The 16,465-nt window shown below is 50.6% G+C and overlaps 5 protein-coding genes and 1 non-coding gene across 6 annotated transcripts; 4 read left to right on the forward strand and 2 right to left on the reverse strand.

Annotated features, from left to right (window-relative positions):
- Window positions 1-1,808: 1,808 nt before the first annotated feature.
- On the forward strand, window positions 1,809-4,262 carry GIQ15_02011 (uncharacterized protein; the record flags this gene model as incomplete). The annotated part of the gene is made up of 1 exon (XM_033549428.1): window positions 1,809-4,262. The coding sequence occupies one exon, from the start codon at window positions 1,809-1,811 to the stop codon at window positions 4,260-4,262; it is 2,454 nt and encodes an 817-aa protein (XP_033406589.1).
- Window positions 4,263-4,389: 127 nt separating this feature from the next.
- On the reverse strand, window positions 4,390-4,505 carry GIQ15_r0012. The gene has a single exon (XR_004500581.1). It is a non-coding gene; the product is annotated as a 5S ribosomal RNA (ribosomal RNA).
- A 1,396-nt stretch (window positions 4,506-5,901) lies between these two features.
- On the forward strand, window positions 5,902-6,859 carry GIQ15_02012 (uncharacterized protein; the record flags this gene model as incomplete). The annotated part of the gene is made up of 4 exons (XM_033549429.1): window positions 5,902-5,904; window positions 5,961-6,060; window positions 6,143-6,324; window positions 6,395-6,859. The coding sequence occupies 4 exons, from the start codon at window positions 5,902-5,904 to the stop codon at window positions 6,857-6,859; spliced, it is 750 nt and encodes a 249-aa protein (XP_033406590.1).
- Window positions 6,860-8,123: 1,264 nt separating this feature from the next.
- On the forward strand, window positions 8,124-9,578 carry GIQ15_02013 (uncharacterized protein; the record flags this gene model as incomplete). Its single annotated transcript, XM_033549430.1, has 1 exon — window positions 8,124-9,578. The coding sequence occupies one exon, from the start codon at window positions 8,124-8,126 to the stop codon at window positions 9,576-9,578; it is 1,455 nt and encodes a 484-aa protein (XP_033406591.1).
- Window positions 9,579-9,978: 400 nt separating this feature from the next.
- On the forward strand, window positions 9,979-11,391 carry GIQ15_02014 (malate dehydrogenase; the record flags this gene model as incomplete). The annotated part of the gene is made up of 6 exons (XM_033549431.1): window positions 9,979-10,044; window positions 10,120-10,237; window positions 10,342-10,491; window positions 10,578-10,672; window positions 10,731-11,295; window positions 11,363-11,391. The coding sequence occupies 6 exons, from the start codon at window positions 9,979-9,981 to the stop codon at window positions 11,389-11,391; spliced, it is 1,023 nt and encodes a 340-aa protein (XP_033406592.1).
- Window positions 11,392-12,291: 900 nt separating this feature from the next.
- On the reverse strand, window positions 12,292-16,148 carry GIQ15_02015 (uncharacterized protein; the record flags this gene model as incomplete). The annotated part of the gene is made up of 5 exons (XM_033549432.1): window positions 12,292-12,450; window positions 12,519-14,428; window positions 14,491-15,510; window positions 15,556-15,650; window positions 15,847-16,148. 5 exons carry the CDS (start codon window positions 16,146-16,148, stop codon window positions 12,292-12,294), a joined length of 3,486 nt encoding a protein of 1,161 aa, XP_033406593.1.
- Window positions 16,149-16,465: the final 317 nt, after the last annotated feature.

Genomic DNA, 16,465 nt, shown 5'->3' on the forward strand with positions numbered 1-16,465 from the left:
CATTCACTAACCGGTCACTCTCCATTGTAGGCGTAAGTGGGCTGTCTACTGACATAGGCATGATGTATATAACTAACCGGACCGTTGCAGACGAGCTCCCCAACTCCCCAAGGTGAAGAGAGATGAGAACAGCGCCTCTTCACTCGTGGACGTCGACTCGCCACATGTCTCTACTGTCCCGTCCGACTTTGAATCGCAGGAGATCAAGACAAAGACCCAAGCCGCGCGGATCGAGCTTGAGAAGGAACAGGAGGAGCTAAAAAAGAAATACAAAGAGGGTAAAGAAAAGGCCAAAGAGACAGCCAAGGAGGTCAGCGAGCGTGCTCAAGAAGCTGCTGCTGGGAGCTATGACAAGTTCGACCGCAACAAGTCCAACCCTGTCGTGGTCAGCAATATGGTCCTTCTCACTGCCGCCAGTGCTGGTCTGGCATATGGTGCTTACCACAAGCACCTCCGTGGAGCTTTGACTTGGGAGTTAATCGCCGCCTGGACTGGCGGTATTGGGGCCCTGGGGCTCTTCGACTATTATGTTAGCAGGTATGTTTTGCTCTATCGTTATTCATCAAGTTCATACCGTTCCCAGATGCACTGGCTGACTCGAACGGACAGATGGTTCTTCCAAAACAAATATCCCCCAAAATAAATGCTGAAACGGATAGAGTTAAGCTGAATATGTTTCTGTTCGGTTTGTCTATTACCAATTATGCTGATCATGCTTTGTCAAAGAATGGTGGATATCTTGTGTTGGTGTGTACATTAATAGGCATTGACTATCTAGGTTGGTAGCATTTGTTAGGAAAACAAGTCTCCAAGTATAATTTTTCATCCAGCTGTCCCAGATCTGGGTATATATATGCGTTCGCCTTGCTAATGTAACTCTCCCATCCTTAATTCGAACAATATCTTGTTTCCATTCCCCTGTCCTACTAAGGCCCCTTATAAGATATATCGGCAAATTGGATAACTAAAGAGCTCCATAAGCCCACCTTGCTTCTCCCACCCGAATTTATATTCAATGAACAGCCCATGACTCCGGCAGTTGATGTCTGGACCGCCATCCCCAGGCCGTTGAAGAAGAAGATTATCAATATGGGGCGCAAGAGTGCATTTGTTTCGGAAGAACTATCTACCATTGAAAAGTTGCTCGAAGGCATGCCGGCTTATGGACCGTCTCAGAGAATTTCCGCAAAGGACGCGAATGCCTCCGAGTGGACGCGGACGTGGTGGATTCCAGCCATGGAGAATGCGCTGCAAGCACAAAGTAGTGCCCTCTATGACTTTTAATCAATGATAGGGAACTGTCTAGTGATCGAATATATGGGTTGATCATGTAGATATCCATAGGTATATTTTGGAAACATCCAACGGCATCAGGTTGTAGTTCTTTGGCTTTCCGGTTTCTTCAGCCGTATATTAACGTCTTTGTATCTCATTAATGGCATGGGCGATTAGATCCCATAATACGCAACTCAACAGTCATTCTCAAGAAGATATTCAAAGTCCGCCGGAATAACATAATTACGATGTGACCTCGACTAGTCAGGGGAAGAACTCTGTAACTTCCAAGGTTGCCTTGGCTATGCTGCCTACTTAAGTAGTCAGCGATCCATCATTCCTTTTTTATATAGCTTCCAGGACTCATCCCATCCCTTTTCATCAAGCGTGTGTTTCTTGATGTTTATGGAGTATATTGTTGGCCATTTCTGAACATGTTCGGCTACTTACTGGGCGTCGTGTGCCAGTGACCAACGGCCAACACGACGCGTCAATACCAAATAAACGCCTGAACAATACTTCAGACTACAGTCATGTCTCGTGAATCACACGCTGTCTCTCCGGTAGAGGCGCTCCGCCAGGAACTAGAGAAGGAGAGGCGCCTTCGGCAACAGGCAGAAGTTGACAAGAAAAAGGCCGAAAGGGAGAAAGAGATAGTCGAAGAGGAGAAAGAGATAGTCGAACAGGAAAAAATGAGGTTGGAGAAGCAAATACAACTGACTACTCTCCCCGAATTCCTAGAAGCCTGCCATACTTATCTGTCTGTGGGCTTTTCAACGCGTATCAACTACACAACTGGAACTCAGGGAAAGCCTGAAAACGCAACATCCAAGCTCCGGCCAAACCATATCCGAGAATGGACCACATTCTCTCCAGAGCAGTCAGCAGTATGGGAAGACCTTTTCGATATCGACTTTGTTTCGAAACCTCATTTCACGTCTCTAAATACGTTGAGAGAATCGGGTAGCGACTTGGCCCAGAGGTCGCTGGGCTCAGAGCTAGACCTTGGCTACTACGAGCGCTATGCTGTCGAGGACCGGGTCTCGCTTATTATACGCAGCCTCTACTCAAATAATAAACTACGTGATGTGTTTAGCCTCAAGGGAGACGTGGTGTTTGAGAATCACGGGAATACTATAACCGCAGATGGTGAAGGGCCAGAGCAAGTCTTGGATCCGGATATTGGCTCGCCACAACAGTCTCCGGCACAGAAGCGACGGAAGAAAGCTGACATACATGGGGAGTCTCTGCCTGCCACACCTGACCCGCGGTCGAGATCGTCTCGGCCTCGTGCCGACCAGTTCTGTGTATATAGCACAGGGCCTGGAGGAACTATACCCGCATTCATCATTGAATACAAGGCGCCACACAAGCTTACCTTGGACACTATAGAGGCTGGACTTATGGACATGGAAGTCGACGATGTAGTCGTGTATAGCGAAAGTGATGATCTGGTGAAGGTTGCTCGCCGGAGGGTAGCCGCGGTCATCACGCAGTTATTTTCCTATATGATTCAGGCCTCGCTTGAATTTGGATATATTTGTACTGGCGAAGCGTTCATATTTCTCCGTGTGGCTTCCGATGACCCTACCACCGTGTATTACTTCCTCTCCTCTCCGAATAAAGACGTGGGAGAGACTACTGGCTGCGCTGATGGCCCGAACAAGCTGCATCTCACGGCTATCGGGCAGGTTCTCGCCTTTACCCTTCGGGCCTTGAAGACTCGACCACACGGCCAAGACTGGCGCAATCGCGCAGAGGAACAGCTAGAGCGGTGGAAGATTGAACATGACGACATCCTCTTTCGGTCAGACATCGAGAAGAGTAGCGGCAAGAAATTATCAGATTTCAAGCAGGATCATAGGAGCAGAAATGAATATATCCGTGCCTCGCCGATCAGGACACGATCAGCCAGGTTGGTCGCAGCCTCTACGTGCCGTGACCCGGAGGAAAAACCAACAGGCTCGGAGCCTAGCGATAGCGATGATAGCAGTGAGAACGGTGGATTCGACCCCGGTAGCCCAAGCACAGGACTTCCTCGCCGTGCCTCCAACATCATGGTCGTCGTACCTCCTCCTCCTCCTCGTCCTCCTCCACCACCACCGCCTACAGGGAAAAGGGATCGTAGGCTCAACATGGAGCCGCCCATCCAACCCACGCAGTTCTGCACCCAGAAATGTCTCCTAGGCATATTTAACCGTGGACCTCTTGACCAAAATTGTCCTTATGTGGCTAGTCATGGACACGGCCGGCACACTATTGACGATAGTGAATTCTGCAGGCTAGTCCGCGCACAGATTCTGGCAAAGTCCGGTCCTTCAGGCTGCGAATCTATGCACCGCCACGGGACTAGCGGTGCTCTGTTCTGGCTTACACTCTACCCATACGGATACACTCTTGTAGCGAAAGCAATGCCTGTCGAGACGGTTAGGCGTGCGATATACGAAGAGAGTATATATCGACAACTCCGTCCAATTCAAGGAATCCACGTACCTGTCTGCCTAGGAAGTGTCGATATATCTAGCCGGCCACTGTGGTATGATGGTATTTTCGAAGTTGTCCACTTGCTACTCCTTAGCCACGTAGGGAAGCTCATCAAGGTCCACGCCGGGGTCAATGATCTTAAAATCTATGTACCCTCTGCGTGTGAATCGCTACACGCGATCCATCGGCAGCGTGTCCTGCATCGTGATGCGCATATTGGTAACATATTGTGGAATGCAGAGAACAAACAGGCCATGTTTATCGATTTTGAGCGGGCGAGGATTGTCAATAATTCTACGGAGACGAAAAAGAGGAAACTAGGAACAGTACCCTGCTTTGCCAACAATAATGTAGCATTCGAACGGGAGATAAGGTCGGTAAAGAGCGATATGGTACTGCTATCTAGCACGTACCATGAACAACGGCGCAAGGTTGATGAACAAGAAAGGGAAAAGAGGCTCAAAGCGTGGCATTCAAGAACGATATCTTCCCCGGCAGGATAACTATCTATAGCCTTGGAAATCACCCCTTTATATAAAAATTTAAAGTCCACTCCCCACAGCGTGAGATGATCTACTCAATAGATATCACAGACAGGGAGATAAAAAAAAACAGCTAAGCAAAAACAAAAACATACGACAGTCGGGATTCGCTGGTGGTCACCCACCCAACTACTAACCGACCGGCAAGTGGCTTAAGTACAGCTGAGCGGACGGGAAGCTCTGTTTTCCACTTCCTGTGGTCGTATGTACTCGTTAAGAAGAGGAGTGGGATTTTATGGTCAAAGTTGCTGCAACATGCAGACCTTCTCCAGGCCCAGATGGCGGATAGCAGCATTCTATCTATATGCGGTTGCACCGCTTGATCGTGATGCATGGGTAGTCAAGTCCCATACTGTTTAATGTAGCATCCTCTCCCTTACACAATAGTAATCGAAGAGAAGCATTAGGTGCAGCCTCGACACTAAGGGTATACTTTTTGAGATTATCTTTAAACTGGCCATACATACCACGTTGCGCCTGTCTCATCGACTTATCGACGGAGAGATGTCTGATCCTAGACAGTCTATATCTGAAGGCAATCCTTCCCCTCCGCCGCCGCCACCACCTCCGCTTCCCCGAAACACGCCTGCAAAAGGCCTTCCATTCAAGGTAAAAACAGCTCCTCTAACATGGCACTACCGGATTCCGAGCCCTCAACCTGTGAACGAGCCGACTCCAGCGCCGACAGGTACTTACTTCTGTTACGGCACATTAACGGATCCATGCATGATTTCTGAAATTCTGGGTTTATATGAGGAACCGGTTCTTCGACTGGCATATATCACTGGTTATCAGTGCAAGCTTTGGGGACAATACCCAGCCCTACTCGACGGACCCCAAGGTGCCATTGTTGAGGGAGCCGTGTATACCGTTAAGAGCGTTGAAGATGGAGAGAAGCTGGCATCATATGAAACGAGAAATTACAAATCCCAACCCGTCCTCATCAAGTACGCCGATGGAAGAGAGCCATCAGAAGAAGCCGGACATTCATTTCTGTTCGTTGGGAACTCTAGGGATTTGACTGACGGCACTTTCGACTTGGCTGTTTGGTTAAGGAGGATGGGACGGCATGCAGCCTTAGACAAGCTTGAGTCCCAAAGGACAAGCAAGTAAGATGAAGCTGTTGCTGATATCAGATTCTGTCATATAGAGTATTTGGTTGACACTATCCTTGGATCACCTAGCAGGTATAGAATCTTGTAACTTGGACAGTAGCATCTCATCACCGTCCAGCATCCTTCTCTGTATATGAAAGTCAGGTCTTATCTATATATATAACTGATGCTGTTGATGTTGATGTTTTGCATGTTGAAGTTCAAAAGACAACGTCAGCGGGCGGTGAAGACAGGCAGAACTTGGTTACTTTGTTTGTTTTTGGGCAAAGGGAGAAAAAGTTGACAGCTTGCAGGAAGAGAAGAGCCTCAGACCACGTATATACATCCTGCTCAAGTGCTACAGGCCTCCATACCTGGGCCTCGCTGATACATCTTATACCATCCCCTACTCTCTTGACGATATACGCTTTTGGCGCTGTCTTCCTGGCCACAATTGGCGATTTGACGGCCATACATACGGAGTACACACATCTTAGATCGCCATCATGGTACATCTTCCAAACCCCTCCGGATGATATGCCAAAGCTAATAACTATTTCTTCAGAATTCCCTTTTTAATGCTGCGCTGAAACAGTCGGCTGCGGTCCGCCGTGACCTTGATACCTTCGCAGAGGCTCCTGCCAGCGGCCCAGCCGCGCTCCAAGGTTAGCCTCCCTACCGTCTAAGAACCAGACATGCCAGCTGGTGAAGCAACTAGGACGTCCTTTAACACTGACGATGTAACAGGGCAGATATCCGCATCTCTCGCCTCGTTTTCACGAACTATAGACGACTACTCGTCACTTTCGAAGAAGGAGCTCATACCGGCAAAACAGGAGAAGGCATTTGACCGGGTAAAGAACTTTAGAACCGAACTAGCAGACTACAGACTGCAGTTTGACCGGTTACGCAAGGAGAGGGAAGAAGCTGTATGTGTACTCCTTGGCTTTCCATCCTTCCACCTGGGAGACGTACTGACCGACTCCTCATATTGAACAGCAAGTTGCCACAAATAGGAACGAGCTACTAGGTCGTCGACCACACAACGCTGCCACGCCCGAGAACCCATACGCACAATCCAACCTACCTGCCCAACAGTCGGCGTTCGCCAGCCCGCATCGCCAGCAAGCGTCCGCAGGTGGTGGGCTCAGTTTCGGCACATCGCCCTCAGAATATAACCGAGAAACACACGCTCTGCGAGAGCAGTCTTTTCTTTCTAACACAAATACGCAAATCGATGAGTTTCTTGATAGAGGCCGAGCTGTCTTGGCTGATCTCGGCCAGCAGCGCGAAATGCTAAAAGGAACCCAAAGGAGATTATACAGCGTCGCCAATACCCTAGGCGTAAGCGGCGACACGATACGGACAATCGAGAGAAGAGCCAAACAAGACAAATGGATATTTTGGGGAGGACTTGTCATCTTCATCTTATTCTGCTGGGCGGTTCTCTATTTCCTTCGCTGATGCTGGTACTATGATTTGAGCGAGTGGACGTTTTTGTCCGCTTTTATCGACCAACCCAGCGCCCTAGATCGCAGAGCAGGAATGGTATCGCGCACAGAATTGATGGGCTAGCTTGCTGCTGCTCGTTTGGCAGGCTGACTCCGTTCTACTTGTGTCCTTTTCCAACCCCTCCCGCCTTGCCGTCACACCGCGATGCCAATGGCCAGACACAGGCTAGGGGTCAGGAGCATCATTCAGCGTCTCTCGTGGCAGTTGAAGCCTCCATTACGCCCGTCATGCGTATCTCTGCACCCAAGGCTTCGCCAGCCAGCCAAAGTGCCTATCTTCACCTATTGCCTTACGCCTAAAGGACAAAGTCTAAAACATCTGTGCTGGTAGGAGGCTGGCAAATATTACTACCAGACGCCTCTTCCAGAACAACCTCTATTATTAAATTGTATATATAGCCACAAACAGGGACCGTTTGTCTCATCCACAAGTACCTGTAAGCTATTGCTCTCATACATAGAAAACATCCATGGATACTATAATTTTGGGTTCAAAAACTATAGGGTCCCGCCCCAGGCCCGGTTGTATAGAACCACAACCTGATTTAACTAGAAATATAGCATAATATCGATGAAAGACATTTCTAAGTTTAAAGTCAATCACCCTAATAATTGACTTCATGAGAGATTTTTTCAGGTGAGGCAGCTTCAATGTATGTGTGGCATTGTTTGTAAACTCATATATCCCACCGCCAATCAATTTACCTAAGTGCTCATCAAAACCATGTCTGCTCTCGATTTAATAAGAACAACGTGGCGGCTTAGAACTCATCCAAGCCCTTGATTGCTGCAAACGAGGTTTTAACCGGCTTCAAAGTGAAATATGAGCCTGCTTGAGTGGCCGATATCTGAAGACCGTGGTATGCAGAAGCCATCGGGCGTCTGTCCCACTCAAACGTTGAACTAATTCTCGTATCGACCAGGGCTGTGCTGTCTGCCCGCCAATAAAATGATTCATGGCCGGGCGGAGGGTCGTCTCAAGAAGTAGAAACCATGCGACTTGCTGAATTTAAAAAAAGGGGACGGGTCCTCATATATAAATACGGATGGTCAGCCGCGTCCAAGTGCAACGTCAGCACCAGGACGAGATGAGGCCATAAATATCCTATCTATGACTTTTTTCGATTCCAGCATTTGCGGCACCAGGATTTAATCACGGCGCGAGTTCTAAATGCAATGATTACTGATACCTGGTCCTCCGGTCAAATGCCCTTGCGATGAGACACCACACAGGGTTACGACCCGAGATATGGGTTTTGTTATTTGCACTGTGCATTCTCTGGCAGGTTGCGGACTGCACTGCCGCACCGACATCTACTCTGGATATTGAATTAGTTCCGCGTGGAATCGCTGGGCCTAACGAGACAGTCGCTGCTGGGCAGGACGCCATTCTCTGTGTCTTCCCAATAAGTGGGCAATACGGCTTCCTGTCACGACTCCTATACTATGGCTCCCTTGTATTTGCCATCATTGGACGAACTCAGAAATGGCTGGTCCTGGGAGCGTTGGCTTCGGCACTGGCATTCGCCGGGTCTGCATCGATCCATATGATGACGCTGGTCACGTCTAAAACGCCCGTGTTCGACCTGGATATACTTGCTGCCTGGTCGATCCTCACTACCGGGTGTCTTGCCTTTGCGGCGCTCATCCACTGGTCATCGTCCATTCGCAAGTCTGACTCGAGAGTGGTGTTGGTATTATGGGGAGTATTGGTCGCAATAGGCTGCCTTACAGGAAGGGCGTTGCTGCTGGATGTCAATTCCCAAGCGGAGCCAGCCTGCAGGTCTGCGGACGGGACCTTGCTGAAGAGGCAGTCGGACCTGGATGGTGGAATGTTCAAGTGCACCTACAAGTGCTTTGGGACTCGAACACCGCTACGAGCTCCCTCCGAGATCATTGCGATGCCGGCTAATGTCTTTGTCGGAACCTATTCCACCTTGATAGTGGCATTGGTGGGACCATGCCTCGCAGCCGCGCACAAGTCTCTATCGGTGAACTTCTCCCTTCACTCGCCTTCGGATCTATGCGCACACTGGGTGATGAACTACCTCAACCATTCGATGAACGCCCGGCTATCGCAGCATATCTACAACGCAGCCTGTTCGACTTGGTATGGCGGGTACATCTTGCTGTTGCAGTACGCGAGTAAGGCGAAGTTCAAATCACACCTCAGACGTCGCGTAGCAGTTTTCCTAGTCTGCCCGCTCCTTATTATAGACCTACTCCTGGACCTTCTAACGCCTCCTATCTTCGCGGCGAACATCATCGTCAACGAGCTCAACCTCATGGGAAACAACTTCCCTATCGAAGAAGGAATCCGTTCGATAGGCCAGTGGTCACCCATGGTCTCTGCAGCGCTCGTCATCCTCGCCTCGATCGTCAATCACCTAGTGAAGCGTCACCGGACGTGGAAGGAGAACAAGAAGACATCCAAGTCGACCGACCCTCCCTCTGATCTGCCGGTGTGGCCTTGGGCTGGCACCCGGGCATGTGAATCGCAAGCCTCGGTTAGTCCCCTGGTACCCCACGGCCGCGGTCACAGAGACGATATCGATCGGAAGTCGGAGCAGCAGGAGAACGGCGTCATCTATCGCCAGATCAGTCGGGAGGAGACGTTGTGTGCAGAGCTCCAGGACTATCCCAGGCAGCCCAAGGCGTATATACGGCCCTAGACAAAGAGCTGTATCCTTGTACCGTAAACACTAGATAGCTCTAGGTAGCTCGGCTGGAACACGCCACCAATGCGCTATCTAGACCGCCATCACCATCAACTCCACCAAGACCAGCATCTCCCTGTCCCGATGTTTTATCTTCCATGCCGATGTTTTACTTGTAGTGTATAAGAAGAAGAACGCCGAAGTCTCGCCGGCTGGGCCCGAGATCCCGTGATCTACCGGTTGAAAAACTTTCTTCCGGTTCCGACCATCAAACCAAACATCGAACAACATCGACTTTCCGTCTTTTTTGCGCTTCATCCCAACATCACATCCCCCCGTCACTCCACAAGCCTCCCTCCACAACTCCCTGTGTCTTACAGCTGGTCTCTTTCGTTCACCCCCAATTCCATTCACAATGTTTGCCGCACGCCGAACCATCGGTCTCTGCCAGAGACGGGCTTTCTCTGCCACCGCCTCCCAGGTAAACACCGCAACCTCCCAACGCTTCCGCAGAGCTTCTGTAGAGCCCAGTTGCTAATGTATAACGCATTGATAGGCTTCCAAGGTCACCGTCCTTGGTGCTGCCGGTGGCATTGGTCAACCATTGTCTCTTTTGATGAAGTTGAACCCCCGTGTCTCTCAGCTCGCTCTTTATGACATCCGTGGTGGACCTGGTATGTAGCTCCGAAACAACCCTCTCCGGCACCAATTGCGGCCTCTATGGAATACCATGGGCAGTTCAATGGGATAAGTAAACGTACTGACGGTTCTACGACAGGTGTTGCCGCTGATTTGAGCCACATCAACACCAACAGTGTTGTCACCGGCCATGAGCCGACCCCATCCGGTCTCCACGAGGCCCTTCAGGGATCTGACATCGTCCTCATCCCCGCCGGTGTCCCCCGTAAGCCAGGAATGACCCGTGACGGTATGATAGCTCGCTTTTCCCTCAGATTGAAGTGCAATTGGGCTTCAATTTTGAAAATGTGAACTATACGCTGACCAGAATGCTAGATCTCTTCTCCACCAACGCATCCATTGTCCGTGACTTGGCCAAGGCTGCTGCTGACTCTTGCCCCAACGCCAACATCCTCGTCATCTCCAACCCTGTAAGTATACCTTAGTCCTGCGTCCACGACAAGTTCCCCGTCCTAATTCGGTGTCAAGGTCAACTCTACCGTCCCAATTGTTGCCGAGGTCTTCAAGAGCAAGAACGTCTACAACCCCAAGCGTATCTTCGGTGTCACCACCCTTGACGTCCTCCGTGCCTCCCGCTTCGTCTCCGAGATCAAGAAGACCGACCCAGCCGATGAGAAGATCCCCGTCGTTGGCGGTCACTCCGGTGTCACCATCGTCCCTCTGATCTCCCAGTCCAAGCACTCCGATATCACCGGCGAGACTCTTGACAGGCTCACCCACCGCATCCAGTTCGGTGGTGACGAGGTCGTCCAGGCCAAGGCTGGTGCAGGATCTGCCACCCTCTCCATGGCCCAAGCCGGTGCCCGTTTCGCCGACAGCCTCCTCCAGGCCTCTCAGGGCGTCAAAGACGTCATTGAGCCCACCTTCGTTGAGAGCCCCATCTACAAGTCCAAGGGCATCGACTTCGTTGCTTCCAAGGTCCGTCTCGGCCCTAACGGTGTCGAGGAGATCTTCCCCATTGGCGAGATCTCCGAGTACGAGCAGAAGCTCCTCGACGCTTGCCTCGTTGACTTGAAGAAGAACATCGACAAGGGTACGTTTTTCTTGTAACAAACCACCATCATACATCAGGCGATAGCTAACCATGATTTTCTCAATAGGTATCGAGTTCGTCAAGGCCAACCCTTAGATTTCCTCGCGACGAAACCACCCGTCCAATCTCGTCACTTTAGTATCCTTATCACTACCAACCCCTGTACTATGTTCTCTCATTCTCTATCCTGTCTACTACTTCTAAAGGGTTTCTAAGTTATGTGGCGTATTGAACACTAGCGGTCTGTTGCGAATCTATTTCCTTGTACTTTAAATAGCAATTTATGATCTAAATCATTACATTACGCACTTGTACTACCTTCCTCTTTAGAGCTTCAAGCGGAGCTACGTATAGAAACCCGGTGGTTCTTAGTGAAAAAACCCAAATTCACTTGACACGTCCACCCCAATATATTAAGTCAACCCTCCGTTGTCTTTCCTATTTCTGAAGCAATGTCATAGGTGGATTCCTCGCTAACATACCGCCAATAAACTAGCCATATGTCCGAAACCCGCCAAAGTGACATAGTATAAACCAGAGCAGGAGATAAATAAGATATGTGAAAATAAACTATCTGAATAAGATCTAGAATCGCGCACGAGAAGAGAAGAGACAGTAGGATAGAATGGAAAATAGTCAGAGTGGAGTTATAGTGACCGCTTCAAGATGGCAAGGAAGACGTATTGTATTGTGAGGGAAGCGCCAATGAGAAAGAAGACGGAAGAAAGAAGAGATATTCGAACCGTCGATGTCCAGATCCCATACTCCCAACTTGGAAAATACCAAGAAATATCGTAAGGAATAAAAGAGACAAAACGGAAAATCACGCACACCGGGGTAATCTGCACCAGAACCATTGTCCGTAACCTAAGAGACGAAAAGAGAAGGGGAGGTAAGGGTAGAGGTTAAAAACTAGTAATGACACTGGTGAAGAGAAGAAACGAAATTAGAAAAATGGAGTAAGAGAAGAAACGACCTGTACCTAGATATATAGGCCTAAGTGTAACTTCTCATAGCATCCATGTAGCCCGTTCCACCCTTGAGATCCTGCTCAAACGTCTCCGCTACGTCCAAAACGCGCATAATGTGCTGCATTGACAGCGCGACTTTCTCATTTAGGGCCAGAGCCTGTGCCGTACGCACCGAGTTTTTGATCTATATATTATCGTTAGCACATGGACATATATAGTACGAGGGGAGAGGCAGTGATGGGGGCAGCTTACCTGTCGGCCATTAAGGTTATGTCTAGCAAGGGTATCGAAATCTTTCTCAGAGAACTTAACGACCTCCAGCCCGTCCTTGGTCTGCACACGGTCGAGGAACATTTTCCAAACCGAACGTTTGGCCTTGGTGGTTAGATCTCCGTAACGCAGAGCGACATGTATACGAGATTGGAAAGCGTCGTCGAACGTCTCCACACGATTGGTGGTCAGGAACAGAATACCTTGGAAATATTCGAGAAGACGTAAGAAAATGCTGACGAGCGCATTACGGTGGATATCTTGGATAGTTCGTTTCTCGAGGAACACGTCTGCCTCGTCTAGCAGAAGTACGGCACCCCATGAGTGAGCGATGTCAAGAATCTTGTTGAGTTCGCCTTCAAGGGTGCGGGAATCGGTTCCAAGCTCGCCAGCACTGACCATGTAGAGCGGCCGTTTGAGAAGTTCGGCGATACCCTCTGCAGTGAGCGTTTTGCCTGTTCCGGGTGGACCATGGAGGACAGCTACTAGTCCCCTACCTTTACCCTGAATGACGTCGTCGATGTTTTCAGCAGTGTGGAAAGTATGTGATTCAACAAGCGCTTTAACAATCGACTTCTGGTTGTCAGGCAGCACGAGGGAGTCAAAGGCTCCTGAGTTCCAGTCTATTTCTGTGATGCCCGAGACGGTGAATTCAAGCCACAGCTTTTCACTGAATGCGAATCCTAGAACCACCGGCGAAGCAATCAGGAGTTCTTCTTGGGTGAATTCGTATTCGACAGTTTCGCTGGATTGGCCATCACCAAGTTTGGCGATGTCTTCCTTGGTGATTTCGTTGCCATTCTCATCATATTCCATCGCAACGACATGCGTCTTTCCTTCCTTGTCCTGGACGATCTTTAGGCGAGTTTTTGGCTTTGAGTCTTCCCGGTTACCATCTCCGCCCTCTGAGCCAGAATCGGATCCGCAGCAGCAATCGTCGCTATCATCTCCACCATCTGCTTCCATCAGCAAGTCGGGCTCCTTGGGCTTGACGGTACTGATGGCATAATTGGGATTGATGCGTCGATGCAATGCCGGGTCCACCATGATACGACCATTGATATTGACCTTGATAATGTTCCGTTTACGCTTGACGAACGCCATACCCTTGTGGAATCGGTAGTTCATTCCCTGGAGAGCAACGAATTTCTTACCGCGCTCTATAAGCTGCTCCTGCAACGCTTCGGGGTCACGGTGGTATTTGAGCGGGTAGCAGGCTAAGCTGGAGATCTTACGAGGTCCTTTGAAGTGGTCTACCTCGGTAGACATGGTGCCCATACCAAAAGACTTGCCGTCGTACTCGAGATATCGGCCTTCGATAGAGTACCACTGTCCTCGCATGAAAGAGGACTCCTTGGTAGCGTACTCGATCTTAAAGGCGCGCGGCTCGTCCGGAGTGCCGTACGTTTGTGTGTAGGCGATCGTATTGGGTTTGAATAGAGCCCATAGCAGGTCGTAGGTGATTGTATTGTTGTCAAGGAGTGGGTAGAGTGCGTTCTTGGTTTCCGCGTAGTCCCTGTCCAGGTACTTGACGAGGATCTTCAGATGAGCGGCTTTGGTGGCAGTCTTCCTCTTATTCTTCTTTTTCTTCTCCGCCTTGGCCTGCGCCTTGAGCTCGTGCATGTACGCCCTTGTTTCCTCAAGGTATAGGAAGAGAAGATTTGGGTCGAGGACGGGGGTGTCCTGGACGAGACTGACACCCTTGACGCCATCCATGATGTGAGCGAGGGCATCTCTCAGAGGTTTACTCTTGATATCGACGACGGTATCGGTGTATCTGTTCTCCCAGTCGAATTTGCGGCGGACGGTGAAGATGTACTGGTCCCATTCATCAGCACCAGGGTCCTTTACCGTCTCCGTCAGTTTGTAGTTGTGAATCGTATTATCCCACACTACCAGATCAAAAAAAAAGTTAGCATTCATCCAAGCACTTGAGGGTACCAAAGGAACTTACGCTGATCAACTCGCTTAAAAGCCACCTTGGAGGCTCTCTTCTTCTTCTTTCCCTTGACCTTGAGCTGACGCTTTGTAGAAGAGTCAACGGCCACCGGATCCACAAACCCACGCCTGGCTATTCTTCGTCTCCCCGTCCGGAGCTGAAGCTGTTGAAGCTGGGCGAGCTTCTGCTGCTGATCCCGTACGAGACCGTTATTGATAGCTTCAACATCGTCATCCTCCTCGAGCTCCGCCTGCTGCTTCCTGAGCAACTTCTTAGCTCTCTTCTTTGCCGCCTTCTGCTTCTCCTTTTGCTTCTTTGTCTGGTCTTCCTCTGATGAGTCTTCGTCGTCACTGTCGGACGAGTCTTCTGTTTCCTCCTGTCTGCGAGCACGGGCCTTCTTCTTCTCCTTTATCCGTCTCGTGCGTTCCTTGGCCTTCTTCTTCTTCTTTCTCGACTTCTTCTGGTCTGAATCTGAGTCTGAGGAGTCTGACTCTGAGCTGTCTGAGCTGGACGAGTCTGAATCCGAGGTATCATTTTCATCATCAGATTCACTGTCGGTGCTACTACTATCACTTGACGAGCTGTCTGTCTCGTCCTTCTTGTGCTGCTTCTTCTTCTTTTGCTTGCTCTTCTTGGTCTTGTCTGACTTGAGACGTGTGTGGCTGCTGTGTTTCTTGCAGGCAGACTGCTTCTTGGATGCAGCAGCAGTGCCGTCCGTGGCCAGGGGAGGGTTCACCTCCGTCTTTGCAGCCAGGTTCTCTGCCGTCCGCTCCTTTTGCTTGATCTCAAGGTTGTCACCCTTGTCAGCCATCTTGGCGGTATCGTCCGGTATAGCTGATGTTGTAGAGGGTGTGGAAGGTGTCAGGGTAGCTGCAGGAGTATCTCGTTTGGAGCCGTCAGCAGTAGAGGAGGTAGAGGTTGAGGCTGAGTTGGAGGTCGAGGGAGACTGGAGAGGCTCTGAGCCGGCCATGAGGAAGAAGTGAGAAGATATATACTCCCGTATATGGGTCAGATCAAGCAGGCAGCAGCGGCGAACTAAGCTCAACTTATGCTCAACCAGCTCAACAAAGCTCGACTAACGTTCGACTAATGCCTGGGATGGTGGCCAGAGGTAAGGATGAGCAGGCAGAAGGGCGACGGGATGGGCCAAACGGAGACCGGATGGGGATACGGAGCTAGCAGGACAGTCAGGGAGCGGTGAGCGCGGATGTAGGAAGTATTTGTATATTCAGACGTGGTCGAGTGTAACAGCCAATTGTGAGCCAGGGTGAGCTGTTGAGTCAACAGGTCAGCTCTTCAGGCAGCAGCAGGAGTGGAAGAACAGACGAGCATACAAGCAGACAAGCAGATAGACGAAGTAGATGGACATACGAGCACACGAACCAGGCAAGAAGAGATATCCCGTACGAGATGGCGGAGGACAAGAGCTGATGCTGGATGCTGCCTGGGAGGACGAAGTGAGGCGCCGGTGGAGCTGCAGGCGCGGGCAGGGATCGGGACAGGCCTGGCAGCCACCTCACAACCCGTTTCTTCAACACGGTAGCAGTGGCGGTGGCCGGCCTTGGAGAGCTCTTGTGCTGTTCTCGCGTTGATATAAAGCCTGCTGCTGGTGTCTGTGGTTCAGGCCGTTGTTGCGTCTCGCGGGTTGCCGGCTGCTTAGATGTCGATGTCATCGCCGGTCGTTGTGGCCAGGGATCCCCCGGGCAAGGGCCAGGGCCGCTTAACTGGAGCGGTGGAGATGGCCCCAGCTAGGGCTGCTTGGGGCCTGCTTAGGGTATGCCTAGGGGCGTCCGGGGCGTCCTGGGGCGGCCCTAGGCTCACCCTAAGCAGCCCTAAGCAGGCCCTAACCACGCCGGCCCCAGCGCCTAGCGTCAACCGCCTCGCCCGGTGGATCCTGCCCCCCAGGCTTCCCCCTGGCCCCTGGCCTGTCGCCCCTAGCCCGGCCAGGCCCTAGGCCCCAAGCTCCCCAGCTCTCCCCAGCTTCATCGAC

This window comes from Arthroderma uncinatum (assembly GCF_011692745.1).
Source record: "Arthroderma uncinatum strain CBS 119779 chromosome Unknown scaffold2, whole genome shotgun sequence".
NCBI classification, from domain to species: domain Eukaryota; kingdom Fungi; phylum Ascomycota; class Eurotiomycetes; order Onygenales; family Arthrodermataceae; genus Arthroderma; species Arthroderma uncinatum.